Source organism: Canis aureus, chromosome 14 (genome assembly GCF_053574225.1).
Source record: "Canis aureus isolate CA01 chromosome 14, VMU_Caureus_v.1.0, whole genome shotgun sequence".
Taxonomy (NCBI): domain Eukaryota; kingdom Metazoa; phylum Chordata; class Mammalia; order Carnivora; family Canidae; genus Canis; species Canis aureus.
In genome coordinates this window covers 62,173,902-62,196,274 of record NC_135624.1, presented here as the reverse complement: position 1 = coordinate 62,196,274, position 22,373 = coordinate 62,173,902, and the positions used below count along the sequence as shown (strand labels likewise).

At 36.8% G+C, this 22,373-nt stretch overlaps 1 protein-coding gene across 1 annotated transcript in view; it reads left to right on the top strand.

Annotated features, from left to right (window-relative positions):
- LOC144283726 (transmembrane protease serine 11E-like) overlaps positions 1–13,203 on the top strand; it is a 42,648-nt gene extending 29,445 nt beyond the window's left edge. The window contains exons 7-10 of the mRNA XM_077848208.1: positions 490–667; positions 2,001–2,260; positions 3,059–3,201; positions 9,741–13,203. Of these exons, the coding sequence (XP_077704334.1) occupies positions 490–667; positions 2,001–2,260; positions 3,059–3,201; positions 9,741–9,902 (743 nt within the window). The 3' untranslated portion in view covers positions 9,903–13,203. The remainder of the gene's footprint in view (positions 1–489; positions 668–2,000; positions 2,261–3,058; positions 3,202–9,740) is intronic.
- Positions 13,204–22,373: the final 9,170 nt, after the last annotated feature.

Below are 22,373 nucleotides of genomic sequence, written 5' to 3'. Positions count from 1 at the left end.
CTTTTATAAGCTATATATACATATATATATATGTTATATGTACACATATTATATGTATACATATATATTATGTGTATGTACTATACACTTATATACAGTATATATGTAATATGTATATAATTAGTACTGGTAACTATTAGCATATATACATGTTTATACAGACAGACATATATACATATGCATATATGTACACACACATATATAGAGATGATGATGAAGATGATGGAAGTATCATAAAAGCCATAACTAATCCAGTTTGGGGGCAGAGGAATTGTTAGAGAAGGCATCCCAGAGGAGGTAATGATTGACTTAAATCTTTAAGATGAATAGTTATTAAATTAATGAATGGCTATAGTTTAAGGAAAAGTGAGAACAAGAGAAAATGCTTGATACTATTGGAGCACAAAGTACAAAAATTTGAGATAGTAATACAGTTTGATACGTAAAAGCAACTGCTAAGTAAGGCATCACATCATCTCTCTTTGACAGGCTGTGGGACACGAAGGAGTAAAACTGCAAGACAGAGTCTCAGGATCGTTGGTGGGACTCAGGTAGAAGAGGGTGAATGGCCGTGGCAAGCTAGCCTGCAGTGGGATGGAATCCACCGCTGTGGAGCAACTTTAATTAATAGCACATGGCTTGTGAGTGCCGCTCACTGCTTTAGAACGTAAGTCCTGAATGACTGGCTTGTGAATGACTGGGGTAAGCAAGGTGCATCGGGTTTTGGCAGGAAGGAAATACCTCATGAAGTTTGAAAGAGATGAGTTTAAAGGTTTTAATTTTTATTTATTTATTTGAGACAGAAAGAGAGATAGCATGCACACGAGAGAAAGCATGAACAGAGGGGGAGGGAGAAGCACGCTCCCGGCTCAGCCGGAGCCCAAGGTAGGGCTCAATCCCAGGGCCCTGGATCCTGACCTGAGCTGAAGGCAGATGCTTAACCGACTGAGCCACCCAGGCACCCTGAAAGAGATGAGTTTAATATAAAGATAACATATACATCCCAGGAGTGGGACACTCATAAACCTTAGTGAGAGGTTTAATAGTCTGAAAATGGAAATGGCATCAAAGTACATGTAGATAAATTATCCACAATAATTTGTCAAAGGAAGCAAGAAATTTTTTAAAGATTTTATTTATTTATTCATGAGACACACAGAGAAAGAGAGAGAGAGAGAGAGAGAGAGAGAGGCACAGACACAGGCAGAGGGAGAAGCAGGCTCCATGCAAGGGAGCCCCACATGGGACTCTATCCCTGGTCCCCAGGATCCCACCCTGGGCAGAAGGTGGCGCTAGACTGCTGAGCAACCTGGGCTGCCCCGGAAGTAGGAGTTTTAAATAAATTTTAAAGCCATCTTTTGACTTTGAGCTTGATGTCAAAGAGCCATATCTCTCTGCTGTATATCTATCAGAGGTGGGACTAGGGGGATGGTAGGTCAGTGGGGAAATCCCACATGGCAAGAAAGAGTTAAATATGAAGAAATTTGGTAGTATTAAATTATACCACTAAGTTGACTATTCCATTCCTTGGAATACAACCTTCAACCCAATGCAAATGCAAAATGCCTATGTAAATAGGATAGTAATACTTTGTTATATTTATGTGTAGCCTTTGCAGTTTTCAGAGAAATGTGTATGTTCGTGGGTAGGGGATATGGTGCATAGAATACATTTAGTTCTTTGATTCCATATAGAATATGCTTTCCATATGTCTCTTTGAATCACTGATTCCTAGAAATGTCAAAAAGTCCTAGGATCTGGAGTGAGCGACTCAAACGCAGAGTAGCATGTATCTCCTAAAAACCATGCCACTGTGGCATTTCTCTCTGATGTTACTCCTGAGCCTGATTCGCAGATTAGGAAGAGTTTGCTTTTATATATAGAAACTATAATTTTAAAAAGAAAACTTATATTGACACCAGCAGCCTAAATTGTTTAATACAAGTCATTACATTGGTAGAATGGTAAAGTGGAATTTATTCTTTGTACTTCTTTGTCAGGTATAATGACCCAGCCAGATGGACTGTTTCCTTTGGAGTAACAATAAAGCCTCCAAAGATGAAACAAGGCCTTCGAAGGATATTTGTCCATGAAAAATATAAGTATCCCTCACATGACTATGATATTTCAGTAGCAGAGCTTTCTAGCCCTGTTCCCTACACAAATGCAGTACATAGGATTTGCCTCCCTGATGCATCCCATGAATTTCCCCCAGGCAGTGAGATGTTTGTGACAGGATTTGGAGCACTACAAAATGATGGTGAGTATCTGAAGAGCAATCAAACCACAGTGACCCAATTTGGTATCCTAAGGCATTTTCCAGCTAAGGATGGAAATGTCATTATGCCAAAATATGTTGGTGGGTTGGTTATATGGACCTGGGCAAGTCAGGCCCTATTTGTGGACTAAGTCATTTAAAAGACACATACATTCCTTCATTGCTTTAGGTTACTATCAGTATTGCTATAGGAATGGTGCTTTGTAAGGTGTCTGAAAGAGTAAACGTATCTGAACTCTTTACTAGGGAATAAACTGCATAAGAGATTGGGGATCATTAATATGCCTAAATTGTGATGATTAGAGAATCAAAATTCCACCATTATCCCTACTGAAATTACATTCTAAGTATTACTATAGGATGGAAGTCACTTAAACAACTTAAGGTACTCTCATAGGTGCCTAATTTTTCATTTAAAGTAGTTAGGAAATAAGTCTTTCCCCAAATATGACTATAACTGAAAAAAAAATACATATCCTATATTGCCGTCTCATCCAATAATTATGAAAGATTTTCTTTTTTTTTAATTATAAATTTATTTTTTTTTGGTGTTCAATTTGCCAACATATAGAATAACACCCAGTGCTCATCCCGTCAAGTGCCCACCTCAGTGCCCGTCACCCAGTCACCCCCACCCCCCGCCCACCTCCCCTTCCACCACCCCTAATTCGTTTCCCAGAGTTAGGAGTCTTTCATGTTCTGTCTCCCTATGAAAGATTTTCTTGAGGTTTATAGAATATATGTATATCTACAAATATAAAGACTATTTTTTCCCTTTAGGTAGCAGTCAAAATCACCTTCGGCAAGCACAGGTGGATCTCATAGATACTCAAACCTGTAATGAACCCCAATCTTACAATGGTGCCATCACTCCTAGAATGTTATGTGCGGGCTTCTTGAAAGGAAAAAGAGATGCGTGCCAGGTACATAGTTTGACTTATTAGTATGTTGCATAATTTTTTGTTCACCTTTTATTTTGAAATCATTATAGATTTATAGAAAGTTTACAGAGGGGTCTCATATATATTCTTCACCTCCATTTCCCCAAATGTTATGTCTCACATACATATAGTATAGTATGAAAGCTGGGAAACTGACATTGGTGCAATGTGTGCTTCTAGTTTAATGGCATTTTGTTACATGTGCAGATTTGTGTAACCATCACTGCAGTTGAGAACTATTCCATTGCCACGAAAACCTCCTTTAGAGGACTGAGCTTCTGATACCACTCTGGCTGGGAGAGCCTTGTTACTGTCACCCTTGCAGCCTCCACTGACATCATGGGGTAGTGGCCTCATTACTGTTGGTAGTGAGGAAAGCCCTGACTTTCCACTAGGTTTCCTCTGAAATCACCCTAGTGAAAGAGTTAGGCCTCATTTCCATTGAGTTATAGTCTATGCTTCCCAGCTGGGTACCACAGGAAAGAGAGGAGAGTTTCATCATTACCTGACAGAAATGAAAGTCGGTTTCCATCTCAGCCTCCTCTAACACCCAGAAGTGGTGGGGGATTGGGCCTCCTGACAGCCTGGTAGGGGTAGAGATCTAGGCTCACCATTTTGCCTTTGTCGATGGGGGTTGGGAAGGGTGCCACAGTTCTTTCTGTGTTTGGTTGGAGTAGAGAGGATATTGTCTAAAAGTTTTGTGTCCTCCATTGGTTGCCCCCTTTTTGTTTCTTTGACTGGAGAGAGAAAGGTTTTCTTGGGCTTCTTTTTCATTTGCATCTGTTGGCAGGTTGATAGATTGATGTTTTTCTAAGCTCTGTGTTCAGGATAAGTGGAGCAAAAAAGTAAATTCAGGGAGCTCACTGTTGAGTCATTTCTAAGTTTTCTAGCTCGCATCTGGCTTCTTCTAAATACCTTTCAGAGTTTTTATATTTATTGCTAAGTCCAATGTTTTAAAAATTAATTATTATCTTTTAAATTTAGCTTAAACAAAAAGTAATTCTATTCTATCTTGGTCCAGAACATAGACATCATTTTGAGCCCTGCTTTCACTTTTTAGTATATAGGCTAGCACCATCAATGTGACTTTGCCCACTGTCTTCATCCACATTGCTGATAGAATCAAGGCCAGTACTGATTCCTTGGGTACACCCTTTAATTCTCCTATAATTAATTTTGTGATTTGATAGATCTTATGTTTAATGTGCACTCTTTTTTTTAAGATTTTATTTATTTATTCATAGACAGAGAGAGAGAGAGAGAGAGAGAGGCAGAGACACAGGCAGAGGAAGAAGCAGGCTCCATGCAGGGAGCCTGATGTGGGACTTGATCCCGGGTCCTCAGGATCACACCCCAGGCTGCAGGCGGCGCCTAACCGCTGCGCCACTGGGGCTGCCCTTAATGTGCACTCTTAAGCCTCAAATTAGTTTTTGAAATTACATGCTATTCTGTATGTTTTCCAATCTAGGTTCATACAGTGGTATATCATTCATCTCTAAGAATTTTTTTTTTTGGCAACTTTTCATGTTTTTTTCTTCCTCGCATACACACTGCACCTGTTTTTTGCTTTCACTGGCTTTATTTCCCTTAATCCGTGACTGATTTCACCATTGTCCTTTCCCAACTTTTACCTCTGGGTCAGTCAATTCAGCATTGTTCAATATGCTACATTAAACTCTTTCACCCACTTGACCTTTCTCCAGACGAACACTCAAGATTAGACTTAATTCATTGCATTTCTTTGTCTGCTCTGATGCCCAGATTATTCTTCCCTGAAGGAAGACATGGAACAATATAGACTGGTTCCATTACAAAATTCTACAGAAAATTCAAGTTGATTCTGTTAATAAAAATACTAAAATAAAACCAATTTAATAAAAGATTCACTTGAAAATACACCTATGATCTTCATTATTTGCAGATACTTTTTTTTAAAATTTTATTTATTTATTCATGAGAGACACACAGAGAATGACAGAGACATAGGCAGAGGGAGAAGCAGGATCCTCGGAGGGAGCCTGATGCGGGACTCATTCCCTGGCCTGGGATCACACCCTTAGCCAAAGGCAGATTCAACTACTGAGCCACCCAGGAGTCCCTGTTTGCAGATTCTGTACTTATAAATTCACCTATTTGCTAAAATTTGTTTGTAAATCCCAAATCAGTCATCAAGGCACTTTTGTGATCATTCAGGGACATATGCAGAGTGGCAAAAATTTTTAGTGACCCAGTGTGCATGTTCCCACCTGAGGTCAAAAAAAGAGATTATCTGCCTTCTTGTTTCAGCTTTCATATCATACACTTGTGTCCTCTTTTTTGGTCTTTTTAATGCCATATTTTCCACATTTTTGTGCTTTTTATTGGTGACTTTGCTGTTTAAATAGTCTCCAAGTGTAGCGATGCAGTAAGGTCAAGAAGACTGTGATATGTCATATGGAGAAAATATATGTGTTAGGTAAGCTTCACTCAGGCATGAGTTACAGTGCTGTTGGCTATGAGTTCAACATTAATGAGTTAATAACAGATCCTAAGTAATGTACCTTTATATAGGAACATATATAAAATATGGCTATGTATTGATCAGTTGATAAAATATGACTAGAGGCTTATGGAAATCTCACCCTTTATATCCCCCAGGAATGATGATTCAGTATTCACTAATTCAGGGTTTGAGGCAACTCCATAAAAAATAACTGCTGTGAAAGCAAGAATCAATTGTATTTTATTTGGTTTCTTTTTTTTTTTTTAATTTGGTTTCTTAACAGTCAGAATCATAGTTTAGCTATTCTAGATCTTCTCTTATCTTGATCTCTTTCATCCTACTTGCCTCTAACACTTGTGATTTTGCATTTGTGATCATAATTTATGATCTTCTTTCAAATATCTCAGCTCCTATTTATGGTAAATTCCAAATGTCATAATAATTTCATCTGCAAATATGTTCTCTACTCTATAGTACCACTTCAATGATGGTATTAGATGTGAATGTTCCTTATAAATTTGAGGAATTAAAGAGAAGGAACCAAGTTTAACTCTGTGATTATAAAACCCTGCTTTCCTATCTCTGGAAACCATTTTTTCCCTATCTCTCGGACTAGTTATCCCCCCCCCCCCGCCCATTTTATGTCTAGTGTCCACCATTTTTGAACTTGACCAGTTCCATATATTTTAAAATCTCAAAAATCATTAGTAACATCATATGCAAAAGTCTTTACTTGGATTTCCTACTTTCTCACCTCAGTGCCATTTGGCTACCTCCTCTTTTTTTTTTTTTTTGCTACCTCCTCTTTCTAAAATATGATTCTTCTTTGGGTTCTATGATCCTCAAATATGTTGCTTTCCTCTCCTATTTCTCCCACCACTCATTTCTGGTTCCTTATTTTGGTTTATTTGTTCGTTTGTTTACTTATTTAATTTTTCATGAGAGACCTGCAAGAGAGGCCGAGACACAGGCAGAGAGAGAAGCAGGCTCTCTTAAGGGAGGCCGATGTGGGACTTGATCCTAGGACTCCCAGGTACCTCAGCTGAAGGCAGATGCTCAACCACTGAGCCAGTCAATGCCCCTGGTTCTTTATTTTGGTATCTTCTTCTCTCCCTTTCTTTAAGACTCACGATCCATCAGGACTTACAGATCTTGGATGAAATTTTTCTCCATTCTCCATATACTAAACTATCTTTTCTCTGAATTCAGCTGTCCCTTTAATAACTTCCAGATCTGTATAATCAGAATTAACCTCTTGCCAAATTCAGTCTCACATTTCTACCTACTCCAAAACTATTTTCCTTCATATGTTTAAATTTTTAGCAGAAGACTAAAAATTGTACATGTGCCATCCAAACTTAACAAGGCATCATGAAACACTGTAGGCATACATTGAAGATATTGTGGGTTCCAGACTACCACAATAAAGCAAGTCAACTAAATTTTTTGTTTTCCTAATCCATATAAAAGTCATGTTTACACCAGGCTGTAGTGTATTAAGTATGCAATAGCATTATGTCTAAAATAACCAATGCACACATGTAATTTAAAACTACTTTATTGCTGGGACCCTTGGGTGGCTCAGTGGTTGAGTGTCTGCCTTCAGCTCAGGGCATGATTCCGGGGTCCTGGGATCAAGTCCCACATCAGGCTCCCCACAGGGCATCTGCTTCTCCCTCTGCCTGTGTCTCTGCCCCTCTCTCTGTGTCTCTCATGAGTAAATAAATAAAATCTTTAAAAATAAATAAATTAATAAATAAATTAATTAATTAATTAAAAAATACTTTATTGCTAAAAGTTGCTAATCATCACCTGAGCATTCAATGAGTTGTAATCTTTTTGCTCTCCGAGGATATTGTCTCAGTGTTGATGGCTGTTGGGTAGTGGTTGCTGAAGTTTGGGGTGGCTGAGGCAATTTCTTAAAATAAGACAATAATGTAGTTTGCCACATAGATGAACTTTTCTTTTCATGAATGATTTCTCTATAGCATGCGATGCTGTTTGATAGCATTCTATCCACAGTAGAACTTCTTTCAAATTGGAGTAAATCGTTTCAGACTCTGCCACTGCTTTACCAACCAAGTTTATTTAATATGCTACAGCCTTCGTTGTAATTTTAACAATCTTCACAACATCTTCACCAGAAGTAGATTCCATCTCAAGAAACCACTTTCTTTGTTCATCCGTAAGAGGAAATTCCTTGTCCATTAGTTTTATCATGAGATTGCAGCAATTTAGTTCCATCTTCAAGCTCCACTTCTAATTCAAGATCTTTTACTATTTGCACCACATCTGCAGTGACTTCATCCACTGAGATCTCAAATCCCAAAGTCATCCAGAAGGGTTGAAATTTTGACCTCTTCCCATGAATAACAAATGTTCTTAGAGGCATCTAGAATGATGAATTCTTTCCTGAAGATTTTTAATTTACTTTGCTCAGAATCATCACAGGAATCGCTATCCATGACAGCTATAGCTTTACAAAATGTATTTCTTAAATAATAAGACTTGAAAGTCAAAATTACTAAACCCATATATTAGCAGGCATGAAAACAACTCATTTGCATCTTTCAATTAAATAGATTTAAATTTTGTGATCTCTTGAATCTTCTGTTTTCTTTGTCCTAATCTACTTCTGCCTTCGTATGGGCCTGAGTTTCAATTATCAAAATGATCTATTTGTATGGTACCCGAGGGCAAGGCCCATATATTCACACTCTTTTTACATCTCCTATGACTTTGAGGGTATTGGTAAACATTTGTTGGCTAACTGATTTTAAAATTACAGACACATTATTACAAATTCAGTTCCCATTAGTATTAATTGATATTTTTACTTGACCAAAAGAAAATACACAAGGAAGTTAATATAATGCAGGGGAAAAGAATCTGGACTTCTGAGTTAGATTGCTCTGGATTCAGATTCATTTCTGCCATTGAATAGCATATGCCATCAGGCAAATTACTTAAGTTCTGTAAGTTTTGGTTTCCTCATTGCTAAAATGGAGAAAATGAAACCTCACTCTACATTTTGTTGCCAGAATTACATGGGTTAATGGGATAATATGTAATTAATTAAGATCTCCATAAAGTACTGAATATGTAATGGATGATCAGTAATAGAGACCCCAAGATTTTTTTTTAAAGATTTTCTTTATTTATTCATGAAAGACACACACAGAGAGAGAGGCAGAGACACAGGCGGAGGGAGAAGTAGGCTCCATGCAGGGAGCCCGATGTGGGGCTTGATACCGGGTCTCCAGGATCACGACCTGAGCCAAAGGTAGAAGCTGAACCGCTGAGCCCCCTGGGCACACAGAGACCCCAAGATTTTGAGGAAAGATCAGCCTGTGCCTTGTTTTTATGAGCTATATAAAGAAACAGCCTTCCAGAGTTCACAAGGCATAAACAACTGGAATTTGTAGTTTTAAATATGTATTTACTAAATTCTGTTTTATGCCAGGTTCTATGCTAAGCACTTTATACTTACTGTCTTAAATAATCTTCAAAATTATCCCCTGGGGGTAGGTATCATTAGAAGCATTACGAATATGTAAATTAAAGGTCTCAGCCTGCTGGAAGAGCCAGACTTGAGATTTAAATCCAGGTGTCTGACTCTAGTGTCTGCTTTTTATCAGTAATAGACTCTACCCTTCTTCTGGGAGCTATGTCACACTGATAAAGAATATGAGGAATTATCTTCTCAGATGTACTGGATAAGAGTACTGTTCTCCAAAGAGATGGTGCCTTTAATCTCAGTGTATTGACCCCCAAATGTAAGCCAATACTCTAAGTAGTGGACCCTCCTTATGTGAATTACTGACACGGGGTATCGCTTCTGCATTTGAGCACACTGAACTTTAGAAACTGTAGAAACTTTAGAAACTTTAGAAAGTGTGCATTTGAGCACACTGAACTTTAGAAACTTTAGAAACTTTAGAAAACCGTCCCTTTCATTAAACTCAAGCTAGAAAAAGAAAAAAAAATACTGCAGTAATGAACTGAATTATTAATTACTAATCTCTCTCTTCTCTTGTAGGGTGACTCCGGAGGACCACTTGTTAGTCCAGATGCTAGAGATATCTGGTATCTTGCTGGAATAGTGAGCTGGGGAGATGAATGTGGGCAACCTAATAAGCCAGGTGTTTATACTAGAGTGACTGCTTTCCGGGACTGGATCCATTCCAAAACTGGTATCTAAGAGAAAAACTTAGCAGAATGGAACTTATTTTTAAGTGTGGGCCATTCTCAGAGATACAGAATTGCAGAAGTCTTTGCATCAAAAGTTTGGCTAATTGACGTAAATTTCTTATGCATATATACAATTTGAAGTGATTCCTTCTTTGATTTACCCAGCTTCTCTCATTTTAGGAAGTCTCCATTTTCAAGATGCAGGACAGAGTAAAAGGAAGGGTAAAAAGGAAAGAACTACATTTTTATGTACAGAAAAATATTAGGAGTTCTTTTTTTTTTCTTAGTGGAATGAGGAAAACAATCACATTCATGATGACAAGTCAAGCAAACAGACCCCAGAATACCAAATACTTAAGATGGAGAAAGAATGGGAATTAAGAAAATGCACAGAAACCAAGATAAAGTTTTATTTTCATTTCTAACTAACAACTACAGAGATCAATGTAGGGATGATTCCATTTTTCTGTGGCTTATAATAATTATACAAATGCTGTATAATGTACTTGTTCTAAGTTAAAGCAAATAATACATATTTAATATTGCACAGTTAAGAATATCAATATATAATAATAAAAATAGCATCCATTTGCTTGATATTATAATAGTTCATGAAAAAGAGGAAGATGGGAAAACAATACTACTCAATGTATTGCAAATTCTTTTAAAATCGGAGGCCATGAAAATTCATTTAAGAACAACCAGTATACCTTATGTGTTAAGATTTTTTGCTGTTGTTGAATAGAAGAGAATGAAGAGAGAATCAGTCCAAACTATTGAATGACGCAGGATTTTCACCAAGTGGCTTCTGTATTCAAATACACAGCCTGGAAAGGAATAAGGTCCAGGTATTAATGTGTAGTTAAAGTCATGCAAATGGAAGCCAGACCTCCTATTTTTAGATGATGGCACATCTTTGCCTGTTGCTGCATCGGGCCCATGCTTGGACCCAGAGACCTTTTAGACTTCTCTGGGCTTAGATGGGAAGATATAGGAATTTATCCTGGAAGCTGCCTTCCTGTTATGTCTAGTATAATACTGAATTACTAACCGCTTACAGGTAAAACTGAAGAGTAATAGCCAGATGTCAGCCACTTTCATAATTTCAATTTTGGTAAATAACTACTGAGCAGTTAGAGACACAACAGGCAAGTGATCTAGGCCATTATGAATTTAATTAGAACTCAGGCCAGCATATATGAGATTTCACTAAATTTTTCCAATACCCTTGCCTCCTTGTATACAGCTACTCATCCAAGTTCTGTATCTGACCATAATCACTTTGAAAACTAACAATAGTAGGAAAAATTGGGCTTTTACCGACCCAAGTAGTATTGGCAGATGAACTGGTAAAATTTAGGTGGTTGGCTAAAATAAAATGAAAACTGCAATAAATTGACAGTGTGAAATATTTTGCATAAGTTATTTTTGTTTCATTTAATAAATATTTTGGGAAAAACAAAATTGAGGGAAGTGATGAATTTTAAACAAAGATTTAAGTACATTTCAAACTGAATTACTCTCAGTATTCCATTCCAAATGGATCCCCTGTTTCAGGACATTCTGCAGTTGGGCCTGTAGGTGGCTCCTGTAAGTTGTAGGAAGGTAAAGATCTTCAAGTAATAAAAACTGTAGTAGAAATTCTATATTAGGGTCTTATAAAACCAAACGAACACAATTCCTCTTTTTGAAGGCATTTAAAAATGAATACATGTAAATTGACATCATGATAATATTTCCCAGATTTCTGGAGGTGAGTTTCCAAACTAAAAATTTGTAACCTGTATTATGACTAATTTCTTCTGCAAACAAACTTGAAGAGATTTAAATTAAGGAGAAATTTTAGAAGTTTAATTTAATAGTGACATCATAGTCCTCAGAGAAATATTTTTGATACATTCTTTTACAAAAGATTTGAGAAACAGGTTGGGTCACAGTGAAAAAATGAGAAATAATTCAAACTTTATGTGCTCAGAGAAATAGATAACACACTGTGTCATGTTTTTAAAATGACTTCTTTTGAACATGTCTAACCATCTCATTGGAGAAAGCTAAGAAGTCATGACTGGAATAATATTCATTAATTGTACAAGAGGTAAGCAGTTCCTTCTATATCTTTTATCTCTTCTCACTGTATCTAGTAAAGTGCTCTGTATTCTAATAAGCTTTTAAGAGTTGTTGTTTTATTTTTGTATTATGCAGAAAACATAGCTTTATTATTGTTCACGCATGTATTTTAAGAAACTAAAATCCAGATTTTATATTAACTGTGTGACTTAAGCCAGCTGATTAAGCCCCTAAGCCTCAATATATACTCACTTATAAGACAGGGATAATGATATTTACTTCAAATGATTGATTATAGGAATTAAAATGAGATAATGTTTGAAAGTACTCAGCACAGTTCTTGGAACATAGTAGGTTTTCAAGAAACGGTAGCTATTATAACTATTGTAATTAAACTATGGTTTATTGTTTTAAACAATTGGTACTTGATCATAACAGTTTGAATAAATATCTTTGAAATGAGATAATTAGACTAACAGAATGGTCTGGCTTCTTATTTAACTCCTCCTTGAAGGAGATTAATAATAATTTAATTATTTAATAATAACTCCTCCTTGAAGGAGTTATTGACTCCCTCAAGTAGATATAGCATCCTCTTTTCTGAAATTCCTTATCATCTGAAAAAACCTTTTTATAAAAATTTTCAGATAATCAGAGATTCACATACAGTTGTAAAATATAATACAGAGCAATCCTTTGTATCCTTTATCCAGTTTCCCACAATGGTAAACATCTTCTTAGCTATAGTATATTATCACAATCAGGAAGCTGACATTGAGATAATCCATCAATCCACCAACCTTATTCAGATGTTTGTGTGCTTTTAATTTTATGTAATTTTATCATGTGTGGATTTGGATAACTACCACCACAGACGAGATACAATATAGTTTGATCTCAAGGACCCCTCCAGTTGCTCCCAGCCATCTGGCTCTCTCCCTATCCCTGTCCCAGTCTCTAACTCCTGGCAACCACTAATCTCTTACGTATCTTTTAATTTTGTCTATTTGAGAATGGTATATAAATGGAATCATACAGTATTAAACCATAAGAGGTTAGCTTTTCCACTCAACATAATTCCATCGACATCAATCCAAGTCGCGTGTGTCAGTAGTTCATTCTTTTATTGCTGAGTTGTATTCTATGTTACAGATGTACCAAAATTTGTTTAACCATTCACTCACTGAAGGGCATTTGAATTGTGTACAATTTTTGACTATCATGAATAAAGCTACTATAACATCTGTGTGTTGGTGTGTAGGTTTTTATGTGAACATTCATTCTTCTGGGATTAATGCCTAGAGTGCATTAATGGTCATATGGTAAGCACATGTTTAGTTTTTTAAGAAACTGCCAAATTCTTTGAGCTGGCTTCTTACCATTTTTTAAATCTATCTGTACCTATGCTCTCCATATTTTTTAGATATGTGAATATTTATTCATATTATATTAATATTAATACATATTTTATCTATGTGAATAGATCTGATTTCAACAACTAGACTAAGTCCTCTGCAGTAGGGACCATGACTGATTCATTTTTATAACCTTCACAGTTCATAGGAAAGTCTATTATTTATGGCACATACTCAATAAAAATTTATTAAATAAAGAGTGATGATAGTAATAAAAGCAAGCAAACTCAATACATGAAAAATATTAAAAAAGGAATTACTTTGGGTAGAAAAATTAGTATTGCCTTCATGAATGTATTATGCCATAATATTTATAATTTTGGACTCTGGGATCCCTGGGTGGCGCAGCGGTTTGGCGCCTGCCTTTGGCCCAGGGCGCGATCCTGGAGACCCGGGATCGAATCCCACGTCAGGCTCCCGGTGCATGGAGCCTGCTTCTCCCTCTGCCTGTGTCTCTGCCTCTCTCTCTCTCTCCGTGTGACTATCATGAATAAATAAATTAAAAAAAATAATTTTGGATTCTACCATAGTATTTCCAAGTATTTCATGTTGCTTGATGTATAATATTGCTCTCCACACTTTCTGGATAGTCCACAATCAAATATAGACTAAAAGACATGGATTATATGATGATCCTATCCTGTGTCTGTTTATTTCCTGATACATAATGTCTTTAATGGTTTTCGAACACATCTGTATCAATTTCTACACTGTACTTGTGGAATGGATTCCAGTATAAGTCTATACTTCATAAATATTTCTCATTCTCAATTTTAATAACCATTACTATTTTTTTATCCTAATAAAGTTTTTAGTGTACAACTTTCAAGGTGGAGTAGAAGACAGAGCCTGTGAAATGCAATTAGAAGATGTTCCCAAGTTGACACTGATTCATTAATCTATACCTCTTTGGCACAGCTGTAGGCAGCTTAAATAAACACAATCACTATAATGACTGCCCCACACATACCTTTGACTCCTATACTTCTCTTTTGCTTCACTGACCTATGGCACTTGCTTTTTAACCACAACCCTGATAAAATCCAAATCTCCACCTACTCTTTTCCTATACCACGCCATTGAACATGTTTGGAGAAAAAACACAAAACCACACCGACAGGTCTGACTTCAAACTCATGATCACAAATCTCCAGTACACTCTCAGCGCTTCCCCAACATCATGTGACACTTCGTTGTTCACCCTTCTATTCTTCCAGATGTCTATTTCACATCTTTTCCTCTCCTCCATTCCCCCAACACCTCCTTCCTCATCCCCACTCTCCACTGATGATCTTGGTTCTCACCTTCCCTGAAAGTCAAGCATCCTGAAGAAACCCTCCGCCCACCTCTACTCACATGTCAGCAGCTGCTCCTGCACACTTGGCCTTCCTGCCTGTTGCCCCAGGTGCTCTGAAAGGCAATCCCTCCACCCATACACTAGATCCCAGCTTCTCTCACCTACTTAAGTAATTTGCTCCAGCAACTCTTCCGTCCCTTTCCTACATAGTCAGCTATTTTTTTTGTGACTTCTTTGATCTTAAGCAAACAACAAACATATATAAATCCCCCAAATTATTTTGACTCCACTTCTCCACCAGCTGCTGCTTCAAGTCTTTGCCGGAAAGCTTTTTGAAGAAATCGGTCTATATTTACTATCTCTTAATACCTCTCCTTCCCTTATTCCTTAAGCACATTTCAATCAAGCTTTGGCTCCATCATTTCACTAAAACTGCTCTGCAAGGACATTAATAGTCTCCATGTTGCTAAATCTAATGGTAGAGTTCTCATCTTAAATGTGTCATCAATAGCATCTTGCACAGTTGATCTCTGCTTCCTCCTTCCTAAACCTTCCTTTTCTTTCAGGGCACCACATATTCCTGATTTCCTGCTACACTCAGACTTTGTACTCACAGGCTAGTCTCATTTTCTGGTTGCCCTCCCTGTCCTTAACCCCCTAATGTTCGCTGACTCTAGGGCCAAGACCTTGTTACTTTTCCTTGGTGATCTTCTTCAGTCTTATAGTTTTATTTAATTTTTAAAAAGGTTTTATTTATTTATTAGACACAGAGAGAACAAGCAGGGGGAGTATGAGAGGGAGAAGCAGACTCCCTGCTAAGCAGGGAGGCTGACATGGGCTCAACCCCAAGACTGCTGAGCCACCCAGGTGCCCCTGTGTCATGGTTTTAAATACCATCTACATGATGGCATTTCCAGGTTTTTGTCTTTAGTCCAGACCTCTCTCCTCAAATTCAAATTTCTATGTCCAATTGCCTATTGGTATCTGCATTAAGACGTCTAATAACCCTTTCAAACATAATCTGTCTAGTTTCCAAACGTGTTATATCCACTATCTGTCTCTGCACAGTCAAGTGCCATTCTTCCAGTTGTTCAGGCCCTAAACCTCTGAACTCCCATCTTTCACATCCCACATCTAAAAATTTTCTAGTATAACAATATTCTCTAGAATTTTGTCTAAACTCAAGCTCACTTGTCAGTTTGTAAATTAAACACCTGCTTCCTTTTGAAAAGAATATTATTTGCTACTTCTTCCATTCTCTGAAACTCCAAAATTCCAGAGACATTAGCTTCATTAGTTCAGTAATCATTTTCAGCTATTCTTGTTACTGTGGAATAGAGTTCATTCTGGAAAAATGAATATGGAAACATTTATAATAGCAGAGTAGCTTCCTAAAATCTTTCATTCCATTTGAGCTTCTGCCATTTAATTCCTGTTCGTGGTTGTACAAGGCAGCTTAGTTAGCCTATAGTTTATTTTATTGGTTCATTTACATCATGCTTTGCTTTCCCTAAGTATAGCTACCATCTGTCACCACACAACACTATTACAATACCATTGACTATATTTCCTATGCTGTACCTTTCATCCCTGTGACTTATTCATTCCATAACCAGAAACCTGTATCTGCAGCTTACTCTTAAGACATCAGTTGAAAAAATCAACTTGTCTGGGCATTTAGTGGCACTCTGGTTTTCTCAACTGCTAAAATTTATATTTCCAGTACAACCTTTTCAATGAATTCCAGTCTCATATAAACAATTGCCCATTCAACAGCTCTGTATAGACACCTAAACACCCTCTCTAATGCAGCATGTCTAAAAATGAGGTCTTGATTTCCAATTTCAATTCCACATATTTTTCTGAGTGTTACCATCTCAGTGGCATCACCATGCAACCAACTGCTCAGGCACCAAACTTCCCACCACATTCAATCCATCAGCAGATCCTTCAAGCTCTATTTTCAAGATATACCAAACTTCAACAATTTCTTACTGCCTCTTCTGCAGTCCCCAAAACAATTTTTCTCATCTGGATAACTTCAACAGCCTTTTAAGTTTCTGTCTCTTGCTCCTATCCTACTCAGCGCTGACATTCAATTTCTTGCTTCACACAGAAGTCATTCAGAGCCTTTTGAAATATGTTTGATCATATCATTTTCTGTTTTAAAATCTTACAATGGGGGATCCCTGGGTGGCGCAGCGGTTTGGCGCCTGCCTTTGGCCCAGGGCGTGATCCTGGAGACCCGGGATCGAATCCCACATCGGGCTCCCGGTGCATGGAGCCTGCTTCTCCCTCTGCCTGTGTCTCTGCCTCTCTCTCTCTCTGTGACTATCATGAATAAATAAATAAAATCTAAAAAAATAAAAAAATAAAAAAATAAAATCTTACAATGGCTTTCCACCAAACTTAGAATGAACTTCAAAGTTCTTATTTCATTTTATAAGGTTCAGTAAAAACCATTTTTCTTTGGCCATTACCTCTACAACTTTTTATTTTTCTGCTCTTTCTCTAATTCTTCAACTACTTTGGCCACTTTGCTGACCCTCAAGCATTTCATGAATTCTTCTGCTGCCACATTTTTGTTTTTTCTGCTTTTTCTACTGGAAAACTATTTCCCCAGATAGTCATGTGATTTCTCCTCCTCTTCATTTCATCCAAGTCTCTGCTCAGAGGTCGATGTCTCAGAAAAGCCTATGTTGACCACTGTAACTTGTATAATAGTTTCTGTTACCCATTTTCCTTTTATTCTATTTTACATATCTTTATAGCAATCATTTCTGCCTGACATTACACACACACACACACACAAACACACACAGTATAATCCAATATAATCTCATTTTAGTTAATTATATCTATAAAGATTCTTTTTCCAAATAAGGTCATATTCTGAAGTTCCAGTTGGATGCAAATGTTTGGGGGGCAATAGTCAACCCAGCACAGTCCCCAAGACAAGCCACAGTCTTTTTGTATCCTTGGAAGCAACATCCTATCACCTCAGTAGCATAGAATTGGTAGAAATGTTAATAAGCCAATTCTACGCTCAGGGGAGGAGATTACACAGTGTGCAAATCCCAGGAGGTTGAGACCATTGAGACCCATTTTAGAGGCTCTCTCCCATGAGCATGGACTTGGAAGAGATCTTTGGAAGTTAAGACTTCACCCTACTGCTGTGATGATCTTAGCTTTGGTTCTCCTGAAAGCAGAACCTGAAACAATGACTTCCATGCAAATAGTTTCCTGGAAGTGATCCTAGAAATGGGGGATTCGGAAGGAATAGAGAAGGAAAAACCAAGACTTGGATGTGTTATTGAATTGGCACCTATGGAGGAATGGTGTTCTATCCCACAGAGATTTCTGAAGAGGCCTATAGAATACTACTCAGAATTATCCATCTGAGGAAATAAAGAAGGAACATTTCCCCTCACTGACTGAGAACTGACCCATGGTGAATTGCCTATTTGCATTTCCAGGTTGGGCAAATGGATTGGTCGATCTGGCTCCCATGGGCATCCTATGCTGAAGTTTTTAGAAGAGTCCTATGACACTTGAAGTGATGTCAGACTGAAGGTGTCTGAAGTCTATGCAGAACTATTTGCCATACTTGCATTTGGAATTGAGGTGAGGCCTAGAAGATATAAGGCAGTGCCCAAGAGATTCATGATAAAAGGGAGAGGCTAGAAAAAATTAGAAATTTAATGACAAAAGAGTTTTCTATTTGAAGTCAGAGATAGTTCATCTACATAACCATCATATGTCTTCCCATTTTAGTTTTCCAGACTAAAAACTATAACTCTTCTCCTGAGATCCAACCATTTCCTGCCCTAGAGTTATTGCTGATCAGATTAACTAACCATTGACTTACTCCCACATATAAATATTCCAATAAATATTCACATATACAAATATAATAGTCTTGTGATAAAGACATTGGTCCTAAGATCTGGGCTATTAATTTATATCATAGTCTTTTCTTTTTTTATATTTGTGGTCCTAAAAAAATAAAAAGAAAATAAGCCAAAACAATGAAAGTGATTATCATCTCTAGATCATTGCTAACAGAAATATAACATAAGTCACACATGTATTTTAATTCTTTCATAGACACATTTAAAAAAGTAAAAAGAAACATGTGAAGTTAATTTTAATGATATATTTTAAACCCAATTGTGATATTGTGATTTATAATAAGAAATAGATATTTTGCTTCACAAGGGCCGAGGGTGGGTGGTCCCAAGATGGGCCATTTTGGCATGAAGATTATTCTGAATTAAAAAAGCAACTAAACCCCAGCAGATTCAGGAAGAGCCCTTCAATCCCCTCCTCAACTGCCTAGAAAGAATTTAGAAGGTTGATCTGCTCTAGGAAGAGAGTTATCACCATAACTCTGTTATTGTATAAAGTAGGTATGATTGATAGGAAGGAACCCAGCAAAGCCTTCCCTTTATTTCTTCAGACCTGCCTAAGGTGTGCCATAGTTTACTTATCCTGAATTGCAATTTCTCTTCTCTTTCTTTTTTTTTTTTTCTTCTCTTCTCTTTCTTTATAAACCCACTTTGCTGGCAAAATAACCAGCCATTTTATTTTTGGGGTCGACAAGAAAGCCCTAGTAGATCAAAAAACTGGACTTACTTTATTATTTCTGAAATAAGATTTACTAGGGATTATTCAAAGGCTGTAGTGTCCTAAAAATCATTTTAGTTCAAATTAATTTTTTACTTATAGAAAGTTGCAAAACTAGTAAAAAGTGTTCTCTTAAATTACTTGCCCCATTATGTTTAATGCAAACATTTTGTATAACCATAGGACAACTATCAAGAACAGGAAATTAGCACTAGTACGATATTATTATTTAGACTACAGACCTTATTTGAGTTATCAAAAATATCTGGCAGGTAGGTACTAATAATTTCTTTCACTACTTTCAGAACATGTAAAAAACCCACTAGTCTTGTCCTTTCAGGATTAAAACCCTTCACAAGGAAATACAGTAACATTGTTAGCTCCTGGGTTTGTTGTTGTTGTTAAAACTCATTTGAATACTCTTAGAACAATGTTTTTCACGTTTTGGTGTCTATAAACTTACTAAGGATATTTGTCAACAATTTGTCTTGGGTCCCATCCTTAAATCCATGTACAGTTGGGATGGGGGAGCCTAGGAATCTGCATTTTAAACAATCATTTGCTGGTGGATCACTCTTTGATGAACATGAGCTTATAGGCAGATTAGCAGAAATCAGTGTGGTATATTGGAGGGGTTTTGAAAGATCCTTCATCAACTTGATTTTTTTTTTTTCTTTTAAGAATGACTCACTAGGGGCACCTGGATGGCTCAGTTGGTTTTGCTTCTGTGTTCTGCTCAGGTCATGATATCCAGTTCCTGGAATTGAGTCCTGCGTCAGACTCCCTGCACAGTGGGGAGTCTGCTTCTCTCTCTCTCTCTCTCTCTCTCTCTCTTTCCCTATGCCCCGCCTCCCTGCTCATTTTCAATCTCTCTCAAATAAATAAAATCTTAAAAAAAAGAATGATTCACTAATACATTTTAAAAGAAGTTTTAGTATCAATTCATATATTTTACTATTAAAACATGCATGCATTACCTGGTAGAACACATAGGTTATCTATTCTTTTTTCCTGATATAAGTTGTTGTCCTATGAGGTAGCTACATGATGCAAGAGAGAATGGGAACACGATATAGGGTAGAACCCCAGTAGCCACGAACCCTATAAAGTGTCTCTAAGGCATTAAAATCAGTCCTACTGGCATCTCAGCCACTAGAGGTAGGGAATCAAATAGCTCACACTCAAAAGAAGTTAGTACAGCACCAAAATGTTCATACCTTCCCATTTTTTCCCCTCAATTTTCTACAGTCTATTATGCAAACACACATCAGTTGTTGATCCTAAACTCCTCTGGTGTACAGATTCTACATTTACCACCACTCCTGCCGCATTGTCCTCCTATCTACCTACTGGCCACTTAGAAACTTTGTAGGGCCAATCAATCATATATTCTAATACTATAAGGCATTACATTAATAATTGGGATATTATCTTAATAATATCTTTTTACATAAGCATATAGAGTTTAGTAATTTAATTTTGTGATGTTCAAGAAATTCAGATAACATTTTCAAGGAAACAACTTGTAGCAGAAAGCACGCACAGCAGTGATGATTTTATCAACACTAAAATATTTCTCTTATTAGTTCTAGCACTTCTTGTGGTGTAAATGAATAGATACTACTGATATCAGTTTTCTTCCTGTAAAGGGAAGCAGACTGATAAGAGCACAGAAGCTATTTTATAGTAGATGCTAAAAGACCACATCACACCCATAAATGCAGATACTCTTCTCTTACTATTTTTGTAATAATGAACTAAACCAAAAATCTCCAGAATTTATGGTAAGAAATATTATATTATAATATATATTATTTACTGAAATCTCATATTTCCAGCAGTATCTATATATGGTGAAATTTATGTCTGAAGGGAGCATATAGAGTAAAATTGCTGCCTATAAATTGGGAAGAGAAGACAGTATTGTCAGAAAATGGAGAGAAGGGTAGTCTTCATCATTTACTAATGATGTTAGGGATTGACAGTAAGTAGTAGATTCTAGAATTCTCTTGGATTTTCTTTGGAATTGGAAAGTTCTGTTTGTCAGATGATGCATCTTAACTATCTGGTAATTGGGGTGACCATATGTGTTAGCTAATTGGTTTTATCCAGAGAAAAATAAAACTTTTCATACCTTTGTGATAGGACATTGCAAATATGAGCAAGGTACCGCTGAAGTTAGGCTCCTACCTTCCCACAGAAACTGGAGATAGGGGTGTCATCTCTTGAAATATTTCCATCTCAAAGATAAGACTTCAGGTCTTTGAGAAAGATATTCCTGGATCATAAAGCTGACATAAAGGTCTATCTAGGTTTTTTAAAAATGTAACTTAGGTGTAGAAATGAAACAGCAACTGCTATAATTTAAAAAATAAAACAGGGGCACCTGGGTAGCTCAGTGGATTAGGTGTCTGCCTTTGGCTCAGGTCATGATCCCAGGGTTAGGATTGAGTCCCATGTCAGGCTCCCTACTCAGCAGAGAGTCTGCCTCTCCCTTTTCCTCTGCTGTTCTCCCTTCCTCATTCTCTCTCACTCTTTCTGTGTCAAGTAAATAAATAAAATCTTAAAAAATAAAAATAAAACAATTGGCACAGTATCTTTAAGCCTTTGTTGTTATCATCTCTTTCCTGAACAAAGATACTTTATTTTCTTTGAGTAGATGAAGATTGTGTGGCTACTTTTTAAACCATCTAATTTTTTTTTTTAACATCTAATGCATAAGCCAAACTTGGTACAATGGACCTTCAATGAGGATCAATGGGACATCTATGTGATATTTGCTTTGTAAGTGCCAAGAAAATGTGGTAAGCAAGAATTAAAATAAGTCTTAAAAATAATGCTTTGTTGTGGTGTTGTTTTTTTTTTTTAGAATTGCTTCATCTGTTTTTCATTGTTATTAAAAATACTTTAAAAATAACTTGTTAATCAGTGATCAATAAGGAAATTGCTAATATCCAACATGAAAATTTCAGCTTTTAGCAATTTGATTTTTACATCTGCTGAAAACATTACTTAGATTTGCTATAATTTATTTAACCACTTGTATATTGATAGACACTTTAGCTATTTCTGATTT